Source organism: Chiroxiphia lanceolata, chromosome 17 (assembly GCF_009829145.1).
Source record: "Chiroxiphia lanceolata isolate bChiLan1 chromosome 17, bChiLan1.pri, whole genome shotgun sequence".
Lineage (NCBI taxonomy): Eukaryota > Metazoa > Chordata > Aves > Passeriformes > Pipridae > Chiroxiphia > Chiroxiphia lanceolata.
Genome location: NC_045653.1, coordinates 3,976,964 through 3,997,562, shown reverse-complemented (window position 1 = coordinate 3,997,562; position 20,599 = coordinate 3,976,964). Strand labels below are relative to the sequence as shown.

Sequence of the window (20,599 nt, the reverse complement as noted above, 5' to 3'; positions counted from 1 at the left end):
ACAGGCAGTCACAGCTCCATTTAATAAAATAAGCCATAAAACCAAACATGTGCTATGTGAAATAGCAATGTGAAATAGCAGTGTTAAAGATCTGGTTTTGAAGGAATAATTTGTTAATAATTAATTAATAATAATTAATTAATGTTACCTTAATCATACCATACCCTAAAGATAACATTAATCCAGTACTTCAGTACACCAGATGTGTTTATATACATATATCCTGTAGTTCTCTTTGTTTGTGCTTTCTTATTTACAATGAAACCTGAGTGCACTGTTTCATTTGCACACAACTTTAGAAATGTTTACACGAGAAGTGTTCTATATTTAGCCATTCACTGTAATAATTAAATATCAGTTAGCTCACTGCCATCATTTTACATTATACTGTACCTCCTCTGCTGGCTCCATTTTTATTTTCATCTCTTTTTCTTGACTAGAAGTAGGAATTGTAGAACTAGTGCACTGTCCCATCTTATTATCCACACTTTCTACTTTAGGCTTCAGCTCTTTGGAAAGCGGGTCCTTAACATCATCTTTATCTAACAGGTATCTCAGTAAAGCATTGTTCTCCTTCTTCTTTGGGCTCAGTTGTTCCTGTTTGACGGGGCCTTCTCCACAGGAGGTTGTGTTACCAGCATCATGATACGTGTCTTTGCCAGTAGCTTCAGCTGTGATCTTGGCCACCTCTGCTGGAGAGTTGCCATTCTGCAGCAATTTATGTAAAATCCTGTGCTTCTCTTGCAGGAGCGACCCATGCACGTTTGAGGAGGAAGACACCCCTCCAGATGTTGATGAGGAAACTCCTGAAGGACTGGTAACACTGGTAGAAGGCTCTTTACAGTTTGAGTCTAGAGGTGAGTTTGATGCTGTAGAATGTCCTCTTTCGTCTGAGGAGCACGTGAGCAGCTGAAGGAGTTTTTTATGCCCCTTGCTCTCAGACGGTCCTCTCTGACTTTCAGATGCCTCCAGATTTCCCTCTTTACTCTCTTTTTCACTAAGGAGATCCCTGCTGTTTGACTGGCAGACAGAACTTTCCACTTGGTTTTGTTCACAATACAAAGCAGAAGGGCTTTTGGAGTCCTGGGTACTTGTTTTACTTGGCGGAGTTACGCTCATGTTTGGGGAATTATCCAATTTTGGACCCGGTGAAGAAAGTGTTGATAAAAGGGAATTTCCAACACCCTCACTAATGGCTTGCAGAGCACTGAGAGAGCTGCTAGAGAAAGTGCTGTTGCTTGTGTTGCTGGCAGATCCCATTGGTGAGTGCATACCTGTATCACATGACAGAGATCACACTCATTACGTTACAGTATTGCCCGGATCTACTTTTCCTTTGGATTATGTATGACTGTCACACTGAGTTAATAATTTTAAAATACGTTTTTACCACGAAATCAGGTAAACCACATTGAAGTAACACATATAGGGTCATAAAGAACTGTTAAAAAGGATGAATGATGAGACTCAGCGAGAAAAGACAGCTTAAAAAAGAAGAGCTTACAGCAAAAATAAAATACCTGTAACTGGTGAATACTGGTGTGAGCTCATTTTTGGACTCCCTCGATTCCTAGGAGATATCATCAGATTCTGTTGGTTGGAAGTTAAACCAGGACTACCATGTGGTGGGCTATTTATATTTAACCCATAGCTGTTGTTCTGATAAGCAGAGGATTGCATTCCAGGTCCAGAGCTCACTGGCCCCATATTCCCAGGGCCTCCATATCGAGTGCTGCTGAGCTGACCCACTGCACTGGGATCTCCCATACCATAGTTCCTGTTCTGCACTGGCATGCCTTGACCAGGTGACATGTTCATAAGACCACCAACAGAATTTGTGTTTCCAGCCACAGGTGTTCTGATGTTTTGCCCAACAGAATTGGGATTTGGCCGATATCCATTTTGTTCTCTGTAAATTCAACAACACCCCCAGAAATCCCAAGAAAACAAATTAAAACCTTATTTGGAATCAAGTGCTACAAAGACATTATTAAATAATCTTCCAAATATTTTTTTCAAAAAGAGCAGTGAGAATTTGAGCTTCCACAAAAGCAGAACTAAGCTGTGCCACTCACTTATTCATTACAGAAATGCTTGGTCCTTTAGGTGATTTGAGTTATAAGTACATACAGTATCACTGCTTCAAAAGGCTTTAATCAACAGTCATTAGTCAGATTTATCAATTTAAAGATCTTCTTTCTTTTACTCCCTTCCTGAGTCAGTGCCTGACACCATTCTACTGTGCACACTAATGATGTCCTGAACCACCTCAGGTACTAATTTTTCAGCATCTGGAGGCACTCTAATGTCAGAGGCAGACAGATTCCCTCCAGAGTGACACTTCAATCATTCCTGTAATCAGCAAGAACAGGTCACAGGAAGTGCTATTTAAGGTACATTTAACTTTGAGTCATGAATGATGCACCTGAAGGTGTTCTGTTGTCTTTTTAATTGGCCTGCAATTAAAAAGAGTAAGATAAAGCATGTGACCGAGCATTTCTGTTTTCAGTGTTCCATCAGTATGTTATCCCAAAAGAATAATGGATACATGATTCAGGTTACATGTGGGTATTGAGGAAAAAACCCTTGTCTTCTGACTGACTGCCTTTCTGGCACATAGTTAAGTTGGGACTGTGGCACGTTCACACATTTATTTCTATGCTGTGCAACTCTGTTTTCCAAGTTATTCCCCCCCTCTGTCTGAGTTTTAATCAGACACAATATTTTAGCATGCTATTTTTCTCAGGTACCTTCAAGGTCAGACATATTTTTAAAAACTATGACACTTAAATTCTAAACAGATAGCACTGATTTCACCTTTGGAGGAAGTGGGTAGAGACAAATCCATGGCGGTCATTGGTTACAGGATTTCGGAACAGTTTACTCTTGGTTTGTGCTGTCACTATGGTCCCATCAGCTAAAGAAAACCGATACAACGGGGTTTCAGCATGACCCTGTGTATAAGCTGTAAAGGGAATATACAAATTTAGCTCGCATTTAAAGCCCCAAGAATTATTAATATGCCTTCTAACATATTTTTAACACAATATCCTTCATTTGCGGAAGATTAAAAAAAAACCACCATAACATGAAACTTTAAAAACAAACAAACAAATAAATAAACAGACTAAAAACACATATTAAGAAAAAGGAAGTATTCCACAATTTCTCCTAAATTAGTAGAGGTAAGATAAAAGCAAACAAGATTATTTTGGTGCTGAAGTATTTTGTGCTCACCAGACACAACTGGCAAAGTTCTCTATTTGTTAACAGACTTTCAAGGCTAGGTTATAGGTTTCCATGGCTCCTGCTTGGGGAAGTATTTCTAAGTTTAAAAGTTTTGTTTCTGTCAAAAAATTGTGGAAAGCACTGCTTTTAACTGGGCTCCAGATTTCTTTTTAATTTAGGATTTATTTAATCAGTTATGTTGAAGTACTTCCAATGGAATGGCAACTCCAGTTTTTGCCAGTGTGAGTTTCTCTTTATTTAATATCCCCTCTACCTGAATGCCTTTGTATATCCTTCAAAAAGACCAGAGCTCAGAATACTTAGAAAACACCATCTTTCTTACTGAAGACCGTGGCTGTACTTCACTTACCTATCAAGGTTATCAAATTACAAAGGTTATCATATTACAAAATATGTAACACTGGAACACTGAAAATATTTTAAACCCTTTTGTCTTGAATAAGAAAAAGGCATCAACACAACTGTTATCGCTTTCAGAGAGGGACTGTTTAACAAAAGAAAGGGTGAATTAAAATAAAGTCAAATTAACATTAAGCAAAAAAAAAAACCAAGCTAATGATAATTGAAGATGGCATATTATCACAGAAATATAGCTGCCCCTGTCATTGCTGTGTCAATCTGTGGAAAAACAGATTATGTGTCTGATATTTTCCATGAGACAAACACATTAAAAAACCAAAATAACTTGCATCAGAATTTCTAGTTCTCAAAAGGCCCCCCTCCTTCAGCGTGTAAATGCATCACTGCAACTGACACTAACCAAAGCTACGAAAAAAAAAAAGAACACAGGCAGAATTCAGCATTTTTGTTTTGCTGGAAAAGATGCAGCCCCCAGGGGAAGCAGTACAACCACACATGGTAAATTGATTTTTACCTTCGTGATAGTGGCGTTTGTTTGACCACGACTGCCCGTCGTTGTGGCACAAAAACCTCTGGATACAGCGACGAATTATATCTTCAAAGCCAGGTCTCATGGAAGAGCGTAAGGAGTTTGTATCAATGTTGACAAGTTTGCCTTAACAGGAAAGAAAATACACAAGTTAAACTCTTTATGACTTTTGTATAAATGTGGTGCCTTCTGTAAGGCTCCAAAATCCCCCTTTAAATCACCGAATTCTGAGCCTGCGGAATTTAAATTTATGAATTATCTGTCACGGGAGAATATGATGCTGCTTGTTGGAAAACATCAATATTCAAGGGGATTTATATAACTGAATAAAAGGAAGTTAATCCACACAGGTCAATGCCAGAGCTTTGGAAAACAGTAAACTTAGTCTCTGGTTACAGGCACCCAAGGGATGCACAAAAAGTAAAATTTTCAAAAATACTGACCAACTACACCCACAAATGAACATCATAAACACAAACTGGCATCTGAAAAAGCCCCAACTAGATTATGTAACCACTTCAATTTAAACCACATAAACCACTTTAAACACTAGCTTATGTACTGTATAAAAATACAGACATTCTAAAGAACTTCCATTCGTTTTGGTTATGATTTAAAATATTTCTAACGTGCAAAGGAAAGCACAATGACAACCATTTGAAACGCTGCCAAGTTAAAACATAAGTAATGCTTTTTACTAAGCTACCAAACAACAGCAGAGAGAAGAAATGCATCCCACAGTTTTTATTACATCCCACTGCCAACAATGGTACATTGCAAAATCAGTTGGGAATTCTCGCTATGAATTCTGCCATTACAGAGACACAGTTTACCTACATACTCCATTTATTTAAAACAAGAGCACACTGACAAAGAAGACCCCTTCATACCTTAATCCTGGGTACACTTCCTACCTGAGAGATCATGTCTTGTAATAAAGCTCTCTGGATTTGTTGGAAACACCCTTTCTGCAGTTGTGATACGACGCGCCACACAAATCATGCAGGATTGCAAATCTGTATTTAAAAAAGAACGGGTTTTTTTTCTTCTTTCATTTCTCACCTGTTTTACTCTACTGAAGCATCTAATAAAATAGCTGAAGCATTGTTTGTTGTTAAAATGGAAGTACAGACAGTAAGAATTAAAGTCATTGCATTCTTAAAGGTGAACTGCAAAAGCTACAGATTTCATAACACATCCCAGACACGGAAGAGCTTTGCACAGAAATTTCTTCTATGCACTGTAGTTCCACAAAATTTCCTACCTTCCCCCTCTTCCATCATAGCTCTTGGCTGTGACAAAGCAAAGCACTGCATGGTTTCATATCTCTGCCGTCCATCCTGGTGGCTGCCCACGTCTTCCAAAAGCTCATGGGAGCTTTTCACCATCATCCGGCAGTTGAACGTGTGACTCTTCTGCCTGGGGGTTTCACTGCTCCAAGCCACTCCATTGACTTCAAAGAACACAGGAAGAATTTAGAGAGATTTTCAGAGAAAACCCAAACTGATCCTTCTTAATTTAGATACCCTGTTCCCAGATTACAGGTATAAAATAGTAGTATTGAGAACTAAGTAAAAAATACTCTTTCACGTGACGCTTTCAGTCACTTGAGGGAGAGTTGGAAAGTCATTTATATATTTTAAAAACAAGCAGTTCCTTCAGCTAACCTTGCGACATTAGGAAACGTGTTCCTGTTTTTGAAGTTACAGGTAAACAAAATGCAAAGGCTAAAGTACAGTGTGAATTTCCAGCACATTTATTTGTGGTGGTATGCTGTTGTAAAAACACAGGAATGTTTATCAAGATTAAGGTATTTTTGCAGTCAAATATTTTTGCACAAGTGATCTGTTTTGAAAGGTTATCCATTACAAGGTCTTTTTTTCTTCTCTGATTGTTTTCAAATAGCCTACTAATGTACTATAAATCAACTTTTATTACCTGAAGATTTAGGTAAGTTTTTAAGAAAGTCTTTCCGGTCCTCTTCATGCAAGATCCCATAGACACTTGTATTAACCAAATCCTCTTGCTTGTACTGCAGATACTGTGTGACATTTTCTGATACAAACACTATGTTCCCATCTCGATTTACAACAAACAGGAAGCCATCCAATGCCTAAATATTAATATGACAGCACATCATTTAAGAACCACTGCCTAATTCTGAACATAAATTAGTTTAAAAACTACACGGGTGAGAAATGTCAAGTTACAACACATTCATTTATTTTCAAGGCTAGAGCTGAAGTTTTAAATTCTCTGAGGAAAAGTGTGTCTAGTAAGGAATAATTCTAATATTAAAAATTAATCTGTTCATTTGTTATTCCATTCAGCTCTTTCACAGTGATAACCAGCCTTCTTGCTTCATTCTTGATCCATATGAACAGCAGATTATGAATTCATATTATTACTTCAATAACTAGCAAGTTGGAACAAGAAGAAAGTCAGTAGAAGCAAGTAGTAAGTAAGTCATTAACATGAAGACATTTCCACCAACAAGTGATAACAGAGGAGGGTCTAACCATATATTAAAATACTGTATTTTCTTAACTGAAAGAAAAATTCAATATCTATGTGGAACAATTAAGTTTCAAAAGTGCTTTTTATTGCATTTGTAAATACAGGATTGGTTTTCTAGGCATAGAGAAAGGGTGTCTGCTCTGTACCTTTGTTTACAATGATTCTTAGCTTATTTTACTTGATGGCAACGTTCATTTAAAATGCTTCATAATTTAGTAACATGAACACCAATACACATAACAAACCTCCCCAAAACTCCATCCATTTAATGTCTTTCCCCTAAAAAAAAGTAAAATACTCCTTGTATTAACAATCACTGTTTCAGCAGTAATTTGCTAATGACTGCTGGAGAAAGCAAAGCACAAGAATATAAGACAAAGCCAAAGACTATTCTTCTATTTCCTTCTATAGAGAATTCCAGCAAAATGAAGAAAACATTGTAGATTTTATTCCTGACCCTTTCAAATACAAGTCTGTATAGTTCTGGCATACTATTTCTTACTATAGGACTGCATGTTTTATTGGAGCATTTTCACCTGCCTCAAGTGTTTGGTTCCCCAGGGATTTAGGAGGGCTTAATTTGTACTTGCCTGTAACAAAAGAGGCCCCAGTGAATCCTTGTCAATAACTCCTTGACCGGTAGAAGATACATCAGCTTTCTGAACATCATCATCATTAGAAACTGCTTTTCCTGAAACCCAAAGGAGACATTTCAGTAAAGGAACATTTCACAGGAAGGCTCCAATTTTAATATTACAAGTCAGATTTTATCATCTCATCAGCAGTGGTCACAGTCTTTAGATGCCACCCCATTGTTCTACTAAAAGGCTTTGACTCATGTTAATAGATGTGTGTGTTATGTGTACCTATGTGTGTGCATGTAATAAACCAATAGTTTAAGAATCAAAATATCCTAAATTAACTGACTGCAGGGGAAGGTGGAATGGGAATCCAGCAGAATTACAGAAAATAAAAAGTAAGCTTTGTTCTGTGGTACTTGCTGGCTGGCTAAGCAGGCCACAAGAGGAGTGCAACATCCTATGGGAAGATTATCCTGTACTCAACTCTGTAATGGAGCGTTAGAACACACTAGATGACACTACAAAAAACCCTTAAAAACAGAAGATGAATTTTTATAATCATTCTAACATGTCTTTTTAAGATGTGGCAAGGTAAAACACACACTGTAGGATACTTGATTTTTTTAATACTTTACTGCCCAAATGGCATAGGGGAGGCTGGGAGGCTGCAGACGCTAGGGGTGGTGTTGTGGGTGGAGTGGTGTTTAAAAAAAAACCCAACAAAATTACACATACTCCTCGCTCTACATTTCAAAACACAGGTTTTGTGTACACCTGTTCATTAAAATAAAAGTATTATAGCACTCAGGTTTACCCCAGCTGAGAGAAGTTACCAAGATATGATGCACTGCTACTTCCTCCTTTGTTGACTTGACTCTATACTGAACACAGTCAACCACACTAATTAATTATCTGATCTCAATCTAGGTGTGTTTTAAATATATAGAGGCGTCCAATACTTATCATTTAGGAAAGGTGTCATAAACAGCACGAGAAAACATAATAGGAAAAAATAGCAATAAAAGTCACTATCTCTGGTTGGAGGCTCACTCCATAAGAAAAGCATAAATTTCCTTGAAGTGAAAGGCAACAGCATGTGTTCTTCATATCAGTGGGTATCTGGGATATTGTACAAGCAGATGGTTACAGTACCATCTGTTTTTTTTTACCTTGTCCGTGCACTAGCTTAAGCTTTTCTAGTATTTCCAGGAAACTGGTAAGAAAGGCCATACAAAGTTTTAAAACCTGATTCATAAGAAAAAGTGATGATACATACTTGAGTACTCTTAACCTGAAAATCATTTCAGACATATTTAAGGTTTGTTCCGAGTCAAAGCCCGAAGACTTGCTCGGTTACATGCTGTTGTGAAGACCATTACTCAACTTCCCAAATAACAACTGCTCTGAGAAAAGAATCACAAGAAAATTGAGTTGTTTATTTTGACTGAGCAGAGGACTGTACCTTGGTCTTTTATCTGTCGAATCTGCCTCACGGTTTCTTTTAAAATAGCACATTTGTCTGGTTTGACATTGAAATTGTCGATGTCGCTCAGATTAGCAGAGATCAGCTCAGCCAGTTCTTCAATGTATTTGCTTTCCTGCTCACGCCGACGCTTCTCACCACTGCAGGTCAGACTAGGAATCAAAAACATTGTTTCACGTGTTTACATAACCCCCAAACAAAACCTGGGCTCACTCTGTGAACTTTAAAGTACTCCATGTCACACCCACCCCTTAAACCCAGGCAGTTCTTATTCTTCCAGCAAACAGGAATTGTGAAAGGTCTGTGTGTGTGTTTTGTTACACTGTTGTTTGGTTTGGGTTTTGTATTTGGTTTGCTTTTTTTTACAGAATTTTAAGCACAAATTTACCTTAAGAAGATATAAGAAAGCTATTCACCCCCTCCAAAAAAAAAATCCTCCTGTGTTTACTCTATTGTCAAATTAAATGAAAAGAGCTATTACCTGTTATAAAATTGTAGCACTCATGCAGAAAGTGTATTTTAATCTTAGAAGCTGTCTTAGAGATGCTTAAAAATTTTTAGACAAATGAAACAGAATTTTAATATTCTATTAAATCCCTTCAGCTTGCTTGCAAAGAGATGACTACAGAAGGTGATACCTCAGAAATTTCTAGGCATCAGGACAAAAATGCCATCTCAGCATCCAGGAAAAGCAGAATCCCAGACAACCTAACGTTGCTGGATAAAGTCTCTTTGAAATTCCTTTTCCTACATGGGTTAATGTGCTGAGCAAAGACACTGTCTCCAGCCTAAATCAACAGGGAGAAATGTTACACACACAGTACAGCAGGAGCAGGAAAAGAAGGAAGGGGAAGGGGCAAGAATGGACACACCAAGGTAATCAAAAGAGAGTGAATGTTCTTTGAGAAGAAACCAAGTGAAAGAGTTAGGAAAGTATTCATGGACCAATACTGGAGAATACAAATACATGACAAAGCAGGAGCTGGAAAGATAAAGAAAGCTAGTGAAGGGTGACAATCTGAAAAACAGAATTCCTGAATGGGGACAGACAGACACTGGGGAAAGGGAAAAAGAAACTGGAACGGAGGATTCTCATAACGAGACACTGGGATATGGTGGAAGAATCTGAGGATCTCACACACAATGTGTTTCATGATGAAGGTAAATGGCCTGGGACAGTGGGGATGTATCTCTAAGGGACAAATATGAGTACACACAATGCCTGGGACCTTGGAGAAACTGAAGACAAATTTAATCTGAGTTAATACTCTGTGGGAAGAAGAACATGAGAGGATAACACAGAACACTTAACATGGTGGAGAGCAACGAGGTTTGAGGGGAACAGAAAACTGCATCCCTCAGCCAACAATATCTGCCAGAGAGGGGTGAGGGGCCAGAAGGTAACACAGAATGCCAGAATTTGAGATGAACTTACAAAGAAACACAAGTACAAACAAAGAAAAAAAGAGCTCAGCCTCTTGCAGAACTCTGTGCTGAATGTAACCACCTGAAATAAGGCCTGTCAAATCTATTACCAGATACAAAATGATGCCTTTAAAATTCCTGTGAAGTGAGAAGGTTTTCTTCATTTTCCTTGTAATCACAGCTTCGAACAGTGATTCCTTTTCTAGTGGAAAGTGTCCCTGCCCATGGCAGGGGGACTGGAACTAGATGATGTATGAGCCATTCTAAGAAATGTTCACTCTATTAAAATTCCCACAATTGTCTAATTATAAAGCCCTCAGCCCTGGCACATCTCCACACAACAGTGAAGTGACCTACCTTCACAGCAGCAGAAGTTTTCAACTGAACAAATTCCTTAGATAGAAATAACTCTAAAATTGCAACGAAAGCTTGAAAAATGTTTTTTAAAAACTCATTTGAAACTGAGGAAGTTCCACATAAACCTACCTTGCACCTGGTGTATCACAGGGCAATGGTTTGCGCTTCCTCGACTCGTTGGTCAAGCTATCCAAGGAGTTTTCTCCTAATCCACTCATTTTGACCATGCATCAGCAACTAAAAGCAACAAAATAGTGAACAGTGAATGAACCTCTCAAAATACTAATTCACAGAATCATAGAATCATAGAATCAGATGGGTTGGAAAGGACCTCTGAGATCATCACGTCCAACCCTTGATCCGCTACCAAATTCAAAAATACAGAGAACTTTCAGCTAAGTCATTTATTTTTATCAGATTTACAAGTCAGCATTCATACTGGAAATCAATATTACCTTTTTGCTATTAAAAATAATGTCTGCTTACCGTTTCTTTAGAATCTAACTTTTATTTAGCCAAAACACCGGTTCATAAAGCTTTGTGTCAATGTAAGCAAAAATAAAGGTTAAAAATTTGTTTCAGAGATATGCACTAGGAAAGGAAGGGTAATATATTTTTTATATCACAATAAAATTAAAACCAACAGTAAAACACAATCTCGCATTTGAAATAAAGAATTACAGAAGATGCCTCACTCTGTACTGTGGGCATGAACTGCAGAGGTAAGAAGTTGGTCTTACATCTAAATATTTGATACAAAACCAGGATGAATAAGACAAACCCAACATACAGAGAGATGGAAGAGCAAGTCTGAAGACCTTTATTCATTCAGATATTCCTGCAGGGCAAAAACCTCTCCAACACACGTATTAGGGCCCAGGAAAAATACACTGTTGTGCCACTAGATGACGGTACAGCACTAAAAACTGCAGGGATCACATTTCCTTCAATTAAGCAGCTGAACTTACTCATCTGAGTAAGTGAGCAGTTGCAAAAAAACCAGATTATAGAAACATCACGCAAAAAGCAGCTGATTATCCGAAGGTGACACTCAACAGAACAGATGACTCATGAGGTCTTATGCCCACAGAGCTCCCAGCTAAGGCTGGAGCCTCAGTCATGCTGGGGGTGACACAAACCCCCTCCCAGGGCTGCTGCTTCCCTCCCTGGCACTGCATTAGCACATATATATATATACTTATATACACATATATATATATGTAACTGCATCTGAGTATAGACAGAGAGCAGAGCTGTCGTGGAAAGTGAAAGGAAGAGCTTAAAATATAAGTCTTAAGGCAAGCTCAGGAAGGGTGTGGGCATAGCAAGTGTGTCTGAAGCCAAGAGTAAATTCTGCTTAAGAGGAGGAAACAGTTGAAAATTTGAGCTGGGACAGACATTTCATGATAACGTAATTTTGAAGGTTACAGGGTTGCATTAAATGATTTATGTTGGAAATGTCATTTTTGTTTTAGCATTTACTTGTACTGAGAGATAATATGAGTAAATAGAAAACCATAAATTACCACATTTTGACTCAGAAACATGATACATATCAAAGAGTACAACCCTTCTATTTAAGAAAACTGTTCAGTCCCTAAATATAAGAGCTTGGACACGGAAGGAAAAATTAGGTGATCTGCACAGGCTGTTTCCCTGCTCTAAAACCTGGTGGTGGTTTATTCAGGCCTGAAGCTGCAGAGTTCCTGCACATGTATTTCCCTTTTCCTCAGAATATCATTCCAAGCTGGGCAGGCCTGTCATGCCCAGAACAACTCTGTAACTGTTTAGCTGAGGAAATGACAGAAGCTGCTTCCCAGCACAGATGGATTTACAGTACAAATTGTTAACAGTCAAACTAATTTCCCAGCTACAGGAAATATTTGCCAAAGAAGCAGCTATTGTTCAGTGAGTTAACAGGGGAAGAAATCCCCAGTTTAAAAGTACCAGGTGTTATATTTATTCATTGAAGATGAGCCTGTAGCTTTCTAAGGGGCTAAATGTTTTTCCAAATAGAAACCCAGTTTTGGAAGTTCTGAGGAGTATTCCTGAAGTGAATAATTATTTCAATAGACAGCTCTGACACACAGCTTTCAAAAGTGAAAATTTTTTATGCCTTTTTACTACTAAACCCAAAAAAATTTAGTATTCTACTACTATTCACCAAAAAGGACATGACAGCTGGGAAGGTTTTGTCCTAACAGGAGCCCAAAAATACAATTAGATGCTTCAGATTTAGTTTTTATGTTTGTTTAGCTGAAACAGTTGACCACAAACAACTATATAATACTAATTTAAAATGTATAAAAATACTTTTTAAAATAATATTTTTTGCATGAAAGCATTTTTAACACTTTGCTGACCCTATGAAACCATGAAGTTTTTCCTAAATTAAATATATGCACTTGTGGTATCTTGCATGCTTGGAAGTTTTTCTGTCTGAGATGATTTCTTGTTTGGAAAATGCACTTGGCAAAAAAGCATAAATTGGCTCTTAGCAATAAGGCAATGACAAAGAATTAAACAAGTTCTCTTCAATGAAGATGGCCTGGAATTTTTTTATTTTATATGTTAAAATATTAAATATAATCCTCTCTCCCAAAAACCAAGCTGTAAGTCACACATTTTCGTAAGATGCAAATTACAATGAACTGTTTTATGCTAAGAGAAGCCCCAAATATTTAAATTTTATTTGATATAAATAAAACTAGAGGACACTCCATTCTGCAACTCTGTATTCTAGGTGGAAATTCATTATTCAAACTTGTATTTCCCTCAAATAAACATATGTAAAAAGTATCACAGCTTTCCAGTGAAACTTCTGAGTCAAAATATTCTTGATATTATGCAAAGATTCCTTTGTTATAAGACTGATCATAGAAACAAATGATGTTTTCACTTACACAGATAGGAAGCCACAAGAAAATAAACAGAAAATTCACTTTCTGACAGCAGTGCAATAAGTTTGGGTTTTTATTCCTTTTTCCCTCCCCCCTCCCCTTTTTTTTTTTTTTTTAAGAATATGCTTCTTATATATTAAATTGTAGCTTTAAAAACAGTAAGGGAATAATTTTTCAGGTGTATATATATATATATATATATATATATATATATATTTCAGCTATGAGATGAGTCACTTACTCGTCCTTAGCAAACATTCAAGCACAGCAGGTTTTTCAGAGGACCTTCAGAATCAGAAGTCATTTTAAGTCACATCCTGAAAAACAAAAATAACATACAGTATATAACTGCAACTAACTGTCATCTCTGCCATATCCTAAATAGCTCAAAATATCAACATCACAAGTGCCAACCAGTAAGGCAGATTTTCTTTTACATGAGAACTAAGAGTATTTATGTTGAATGTATTTTTTTTTTTTTTGTTACTTTGGAAGAAATGATGTTTGATATTAGTAACTTTTAAATCTTAACATGAAAAGCCACACTCCCAAAGTAATTACTCTGTAAGGACATGACTGGCAAGTAAAATTAAGTGTGCAGCCACTCTGTGTCAGTCTGTACAAACTGCTTGCACATAATTCTTCAGGAGAACATCAAACTGTTTTCAGGGCTATGAACACTCATGTTCCTGTTTCCCTGTGAAATTCTAGGAATCATTAACCCATATTATCATGCATCTTATACAAGGTATGATTAAGTGTACTAATTAGTGAGATACTGAGAATATCCAGAATTACAGTAACTAAGGAAAAGTTTGAAATGACAGTTCTGTGATTGAACTGATTTTCTGAAAACCCTTTAAAGTGCTACACGAGGCAGAGGCTGTTCAAGCTCATTAGAAAAATAAATTGCTCTTGGGAAATATTTATGAGACATTCACACCACAGTCCTACTCAAAATCGAGAGTTTAAAAACTGACACTTACACCCAGACTACTTAATAGATAATCACCAGCAGGCAGGTAAATGAATTTTATTTGAGTAGTTAATTTCTTAAGAAATTAAACTGAAGCTTTTCATATCACCTGGTTGCATATGAATTCATCTGCTTTTTAATCATCCCTTTGACAAAAGCACACAAAAAAAAAAAAGGAAGAAAAACCTAAGAAATATTCAAGAGTCTCTCTGAGGAGCTGACCCAGGCAGGAGGATGAATGGCACAAAGTCACTTAAAGGGGGAAGGTTTAAGATGCACAAGTATCAGAAGGATTCTGTATGACTGGAAATGCAAGGGGACAGAGAAGGAAAATTTACAGAGTTGAAGACCACATAAAATTCTTAACACTATTTAAATTAGTTTTAGAATATTCCTTTTATATTCCTCCCAAGTATATATTAATTCCATGGATGTCAACATCTGAGCTGTTTAAGCAGAAGATAGAAAATAACTTCTCCAAGTAGTTCCACAGTAAAGTAACAAAAAAATAACCTTCTGAATAATCTGAAAGTTCTTGGAAGACTAGAATTTGCACTCTTTGGTCTGGACAAATGCTGCAGAGGAGCTTTCTAAAAGAACTGTAAACTGGGCAGGGCAACCTACACACATATCCTCAGTTCTGTTTTACAGACCAGGATGAAATCAAAACAACTTTGGGATGTAGGGATGAAACCCCTTCCCAGTGAACAAAAAAGGTAACAGCAAATGTGCTAGAGAAAAATTCTGTCTCATGTTCAAAGTAAATCAGACTTGAAGCCACTACCACTATAATTAAAATGGGATATTAAAATCCTGTAATCCAAGAAGTGATTCTTGGGGTGTCCCTGCCAGGAGCTGGACTCGATGGTCCTGATGGGTCCCTTTTAACTCTGCATATTCAATTCTGTGATCTACGACATCAAAAATGAAAAAATAAAACGTGTCCATCTTTTTCAACAACGTTTGGACTTTTTCTTGCTAATCAGAGCCCAAACTCTCACGTACTGAAAGCTGACCATTCAACTCTGTTGCCCCTACTCTAAATCCACATGTTTCCTCTTCTGAATATAGAGGTAACAGCTAACTTCTTAATATCTTAAATACAAAAAATATTTTATTTCAGCACTGTGTTCTGCTCTGCTTCACATGAACTAGTTGAGGTTATCAGGTGCACAGCCAGTCTCACACTCAGTATTCTTGTCCCAAGCCTGGCATTTGGGGCCCTGCAGTCGGCTCCCCCACCACAGATCTCACCACACCAGTACAACTTTCAACACATGAACATATTTCCTGTCTAAAAACTCAACCAAAACCCGAGAGTGCTCAAAACCAAAACATCATTTGGCATGTTTTGACCTCAGGGAGCTCAACATACCGACCTTCCACTGATTTCCACACCCTCAGGAGCTGCAAAGATACTCAAATCACACCATATAGAAACTGTGCATCCAACACAGCCTGGCTACCAAATTTAAGTTTACACATGGTACAGCATTGGAGTCTTGATGGGCTGGCTAAGGGACAAGCCATATTATGTTATCTGTGGCACAGACAGCAACAAAAAGACAGACAGCTAAAGCCACACTGTTTTCAGGTTAAAAATATACATATATATTCATAGTCAAACGTGCCAGAGATGGTAAACACAATGGTTACTTTTTAAAAGACATAAAAAGGGTAGCATTTGCACTCTTCCTTAAATGTTTCAGAGATAATTGATGTGCCTGTTTAAAAAAAGGAATCAAATGCAAGATACTACACTTTAAATTACAGTGCATAAGACCAGCATATTGTTAAACCTCTGAGGGAGGGGGGAAATGCAGCAGATAAAAAATGCCACTGAACCTTAACTACAGCTTTGTGAATCTGAAAGTGCAATGAAGAAACTACTGAAACAGACAATGAGACTCAGGTACACTGAGCTAATAAAGAGCTTTTTGTGAACTGTAACTAGTTTGTACTAAAGAGCCTTTCATTAGCTTTTAAGATTAAAGCACCTATACTTATATTATGAAACAAACAGGAAATTATATTGATTGTATTGATACATCACTATGCTAATCTAGTATAACAGCTAATAAAATACTATTCCAGAACATACACTTTTTAATCATTCTCCACTCTTCCCCTCCCTTCCCCCACCCAGCCAAACACCTGATTCAGACACTTCACTGAACCAGGACTTTCAGTTAAAAAAAAAAACAACAAACACAAAAAGGTGCCACCTCTAAAGTGGTAGCCAGTTAAGCACACCTTGTTGCAACATGTTAAATAACCTTAACTCAGCACACCTCCTTTTCACATTACACATTCCATCCTAGGCAGACTAATGGTTCAGGCCCTGTCAGGTTTCATTCACCAATTCCCCTGCAGTGTTTAGTAAGCACTTTGTATTTCTGGACTATTTTTCACACGTGACAATTAACTTGAGCCTTGTTCACTTTGCATATATTAAAATGACAGGACACTTTCAGTTAAAGGATGGTCAGAGGTGGAGCACACTGGGAGTTGGTGTCCTGTTCCTCTGCTAAATAATGTGTGTGCTCTATTTTTAGAATGTCATTACTTGTTAATTTGTTTCCTGTGCATCCCTGTTTGCCAGCCAGAGTAATAGATAAGAGGGCTGCAGTGAACATACTATTATAAAAAGAACTATTTGTCATCCTTACACACTTGTGAACATTTGAAAGAATTTTTCACCTGTGAGCTTTTAACATTGTTAAGTCCCTGAAGACTTGAATCAGAAAGGAATTAGTAAACAGCTATTTTAAAAAACAACTTAAAATTTAATAAATACACACATATATATATAGAGAGAGAAAATCTCTAGCTCAAATACCACAAAGAAAGAAACAGGATGTGATGTGTGGGCTACTACAGTGGGACTTGTAACTACTTCAGTGGTAGGAAATGACAGAACACACTCTTCTGTACCTGCAGCCACTTTCCAGCAGGAGAAACTCAGGCAAACACTGAGTGAGCAGCTGACTGAAATACTAGATCTACTTAGATTTTATGTCAATATTTAATGAAGTTCTAAAAGTGGAAAACATTTCTTCCAGTGATCCTTGCCAAAAACAGTGAGTACTATGGAAAGAGATTGTCCTATGACCAGTGCATGAACCTCTCTTCTATTACTAACACCAATAAAACTCAAAAAAATAGGATATTTATATAAAAAGACAAAATCCCCTTGGCCAGAACTCAAAGGAGAATGCCAACATAACAGTATTGAAAAGTCACTTTCCAGCTCTATATACACCTGACTCATAAGTGACTCCAGGTCATAGGACACACAGTATAATTTGCAGGTAAGAATGCAAGCTGGACAATTCATCTCTACATATTTCAATGTCATCTTAATTAGGAATTCATTTTGCATCAATTAATATAATCTCTTAAAATGGAATTATGGAATCCTAAATTATTTAAAGATTAGTCCAAAGTATAAAATCTCTCTAAATTAGTAAAGGGCATCAGCTAAAAACCTTAGAATATGAAACTATCAGTGTGACCGTATAAGTCTGAAAACATTGCTTATCTATATTTTAATCACTTCTAACCTTGTTTTGTTTCTAAGTGGGAATATTAACTAATGAAAGCTTGTTTCATGCCAATCAATACATGACTTTGATTCTTACACAGTTTTGACCACCAGACATCACAATAATGGGATCACCTTTTCAGTTCTAACTTTAAGCACTGCCATGATAAAGTCCAATGCAAAGGGATGACTGTCAGAAACCAAGTAACTATCACATCATCATATCAAATGCAAATACAGAGCAAAAACCGCTTGCAGAAATCAGATGGGATTCATGGCACAACTTACAAAATTAGGACAACTATATTTTATGGGGAAAGAACCCTACACACAAATATGTGGTCTTTTTTTCTTACAGAAGAGAGCAACTCCTGTAAGATAACTGAGTGACAGAGGCATCTTCCAACATGATCTAATAAAGATACAGGAGCTCTTACCTTAACTTAACAATGAGTAAGAAATTAGTTTTCCCTTACAAGGGTGAAAGCAACTTCTCAAACACAGTTTCAATACAGTAGGAATTCAATTTGCAGCAACAACCATAATTTTCTTGGAGGCAGCTATGCAGTGTCTGCCACTTCCCAGGCTGAGTGTACTTCAAAAGTTCTTGGTGAAAACAGGAAATGTAATCAACTAAATACACACGATCCCTGTCCAAGGCATCAACAATTCCATTCTCTTTCCTGAAGCTCAGAATGTGCCATCAGCAAGTCCATTCTCCTTCCTGATGCTCTGACTCAGAGCTGACACACATTTTTATATATGACACTCATGCAATGGTTTTGTTCTGCCATTCTACCCTACCAGTGCCCCATGGAAGCAAAGACTGCTTGCTAATAGAGAGAGACAACTTTAATATAACTACAGTATTACAGTTTAGCACTAACTCATTCAGTGTTATGGACTTGTTGAATCAGACCCTATCATGCCAAAATCTTACTCATTTCACAGAGATGACAGTTTTATATAACACATGTTTAGAAACAGAACAGTTCAAAATCAGTTTTCCGAAGCAGCAGTTAAAAACCAGGCAAAGTATCAGCAATCTCCTTGTAAAAGCCTGTCCACTGAAAGCTTAAATTTAGAGACAGAAGTCATTTCACATTTGGATCAAAATCTCTAACAAGACCAAAATGCCTTCAGACAAAGGGAAAAACTTTTTTGACAGAATAAAACATTCACTGTACACACTATCAGCTTCTGACCTGTCATCTCTAGCAAGTAGATGCCAAGCTTAATGCCAGCTTTCCAACTTCTACAAGCAGAACTCAGAAAAGCATTGAAAACAGATGAACTGGCTGCATTTTCCACAGCTATTGTTATAAACGGATGTTCCTTCTGAGTATTTCCAACTTAGTCTTTGAATACTGTATGTAAATTGGAAGTATTCATCAAGTCTTCATCATGGAGACTGACTTTTAAGAAAACTGTTTATTTGAAGAAGTAAACTTTCAAGTGTCAAGTTGCTGAGTAAAAATATTTTTAATTAGAATTATACAGCTGAGAAAACATTCTAACCATTCTTCTTACACTTGCACATTTAAAAAGCAAACTGCTCAATTAAAAAACAAGCCTCTAGATTAAAAGCTCTAAGTACTGCAGAATTTTTGCAATTATCTAACTGTTTTGTTTCCCCCATTCTACTCTGGGCAACTGCTCCTCTCGTTGATGCTCATGTTCAGCCTGTCAGCCTGTTCACTTCCTCATTTCCCAGCACTTGCAGAATCACAAGTTATTAAGAACCACCAAAGTTTACCAACAGCTGGAACCCCCAAATCCCCAAGAGGAACAGTTGTGATGCTTGTAAGTATTTCTACACAGCTCTGTCATATTTTGCCTTTGTGGAAGTCCTGGGGAGCAGTCAAATCTGATTGTCTCTGTGCTGGTGTGGAATCTCCTGGCAGACACTGCAAACTTCTAACGAAGCTCCCCTTTCGTGGGTGTGTGCTACAAAACACACCATTGCCAGCCAACCTGACCAAGAGAGGCAAGTTCTTATATCCAGCATAAAGACCTCTGAAGTGAACGTGCTTGAACATTAAATACATGAGATCAACTTCAAAATGTACTGGAATGTGCTGGCCATCATTAGAAAAAGTATTTTTAGTCTGACTAAGAAGCATACCTTTCACTTTTCTAAATGACACAAAACAAGCTCTGCAAACTATACAAGCCAGTTTCAAGAATCTTTCATGACAGTGTGTCCAAACAACAATCTTTTGTTCTGCAGTTTTAAGAACACACAGTTTGTTACACAATTAACAAATTTGTTTCTGATATTAACCTTGGAAGAACTCCATTCTCTCAAGACTTCCACAGCACAAATACCGAAAACACAACACAAAATAATGCTTAATGGAATACTTTCATTCTAATCTTTATGATGCTTCAAAGGCAGATTTTGGTCTTTAGTTGCAGAGTTACAAACAAACAAATTAACAGAAGGAAATAAGCCTCACTGGCAGTGCTCTGTGTCCACAGCAGCTGAGCTGAGACACGAGCCACCCAAAACACGCTCACAATACTTTCAGCCCCTCTTCCTAAATACTCAAAGCCAGTTTTACAAAACATACCATCCCACACTACCAAGCCTCTAGTACTGGACAGAAGCACTGATTACCCTCTGAAGAAAAAGTGCCAAAAATTGGGTGGCACTGCTGTCATGGATTCGCAGCCAG

General features: G+C 37.4%; 1 protein-coding gene across 2 annotated transcripts in view; it reads right to left on the bottom strand.

The window, feature by feature from the left end:
* NCOA3 (nuclear receptor coactivator 3) overlaps positions 1-20,599 on the bottom strand; it is a 76,901-nt gene that overhangs the window by 19,306 nt on the left and 36,996 nt on the right. For both annotated transcript variants that reach the window (XR_004359977.1, XM_032704544.1), the window contains exons 3-13: positions 13,639-13,718; positions 10,631-10,738; positions 8,699-8,871; positions 7,246-7,346; positions 6,077-6,251; positions 5,403-5,591; positions 5,053-5,154; positions 4,124-4,264; positions 2,818-2,965; positions 1,521-1,909; positions 394-1,274 (exon numbers count right to left, since the gene is read on the bottom strand). Coding sequence is in view for 1 of the 2 variants with exons in the window: in XM_032704544.1 (XP_032560435.1) it covers positions 394-1,274; positions 1,521-1,909; positions 2,818-2,965; positions 4,124-4,264; positions 5,053-5,154; positions 5,403-5,591; positions 6,077-6,251; positions 7,246-7,346; positions 8,699-8,871; positions 10,631-10,728 (2,397 nt within the window). In the remaining variant the exon portion in view is untranslated. The remainder of the gene's footprint in view (positions 1-393; positions 1,275-1,520; positions 1,910-2,817; positions 2,966-4,123; positions 4,265-5,052; positions 5,155-5,402; positions 5,592-6,076; positions 6,252-7,245; positions 7,347-8,698; positions 8,872-10,630; positions 10,739-13,638; positions 13,719-20,599) is intronic.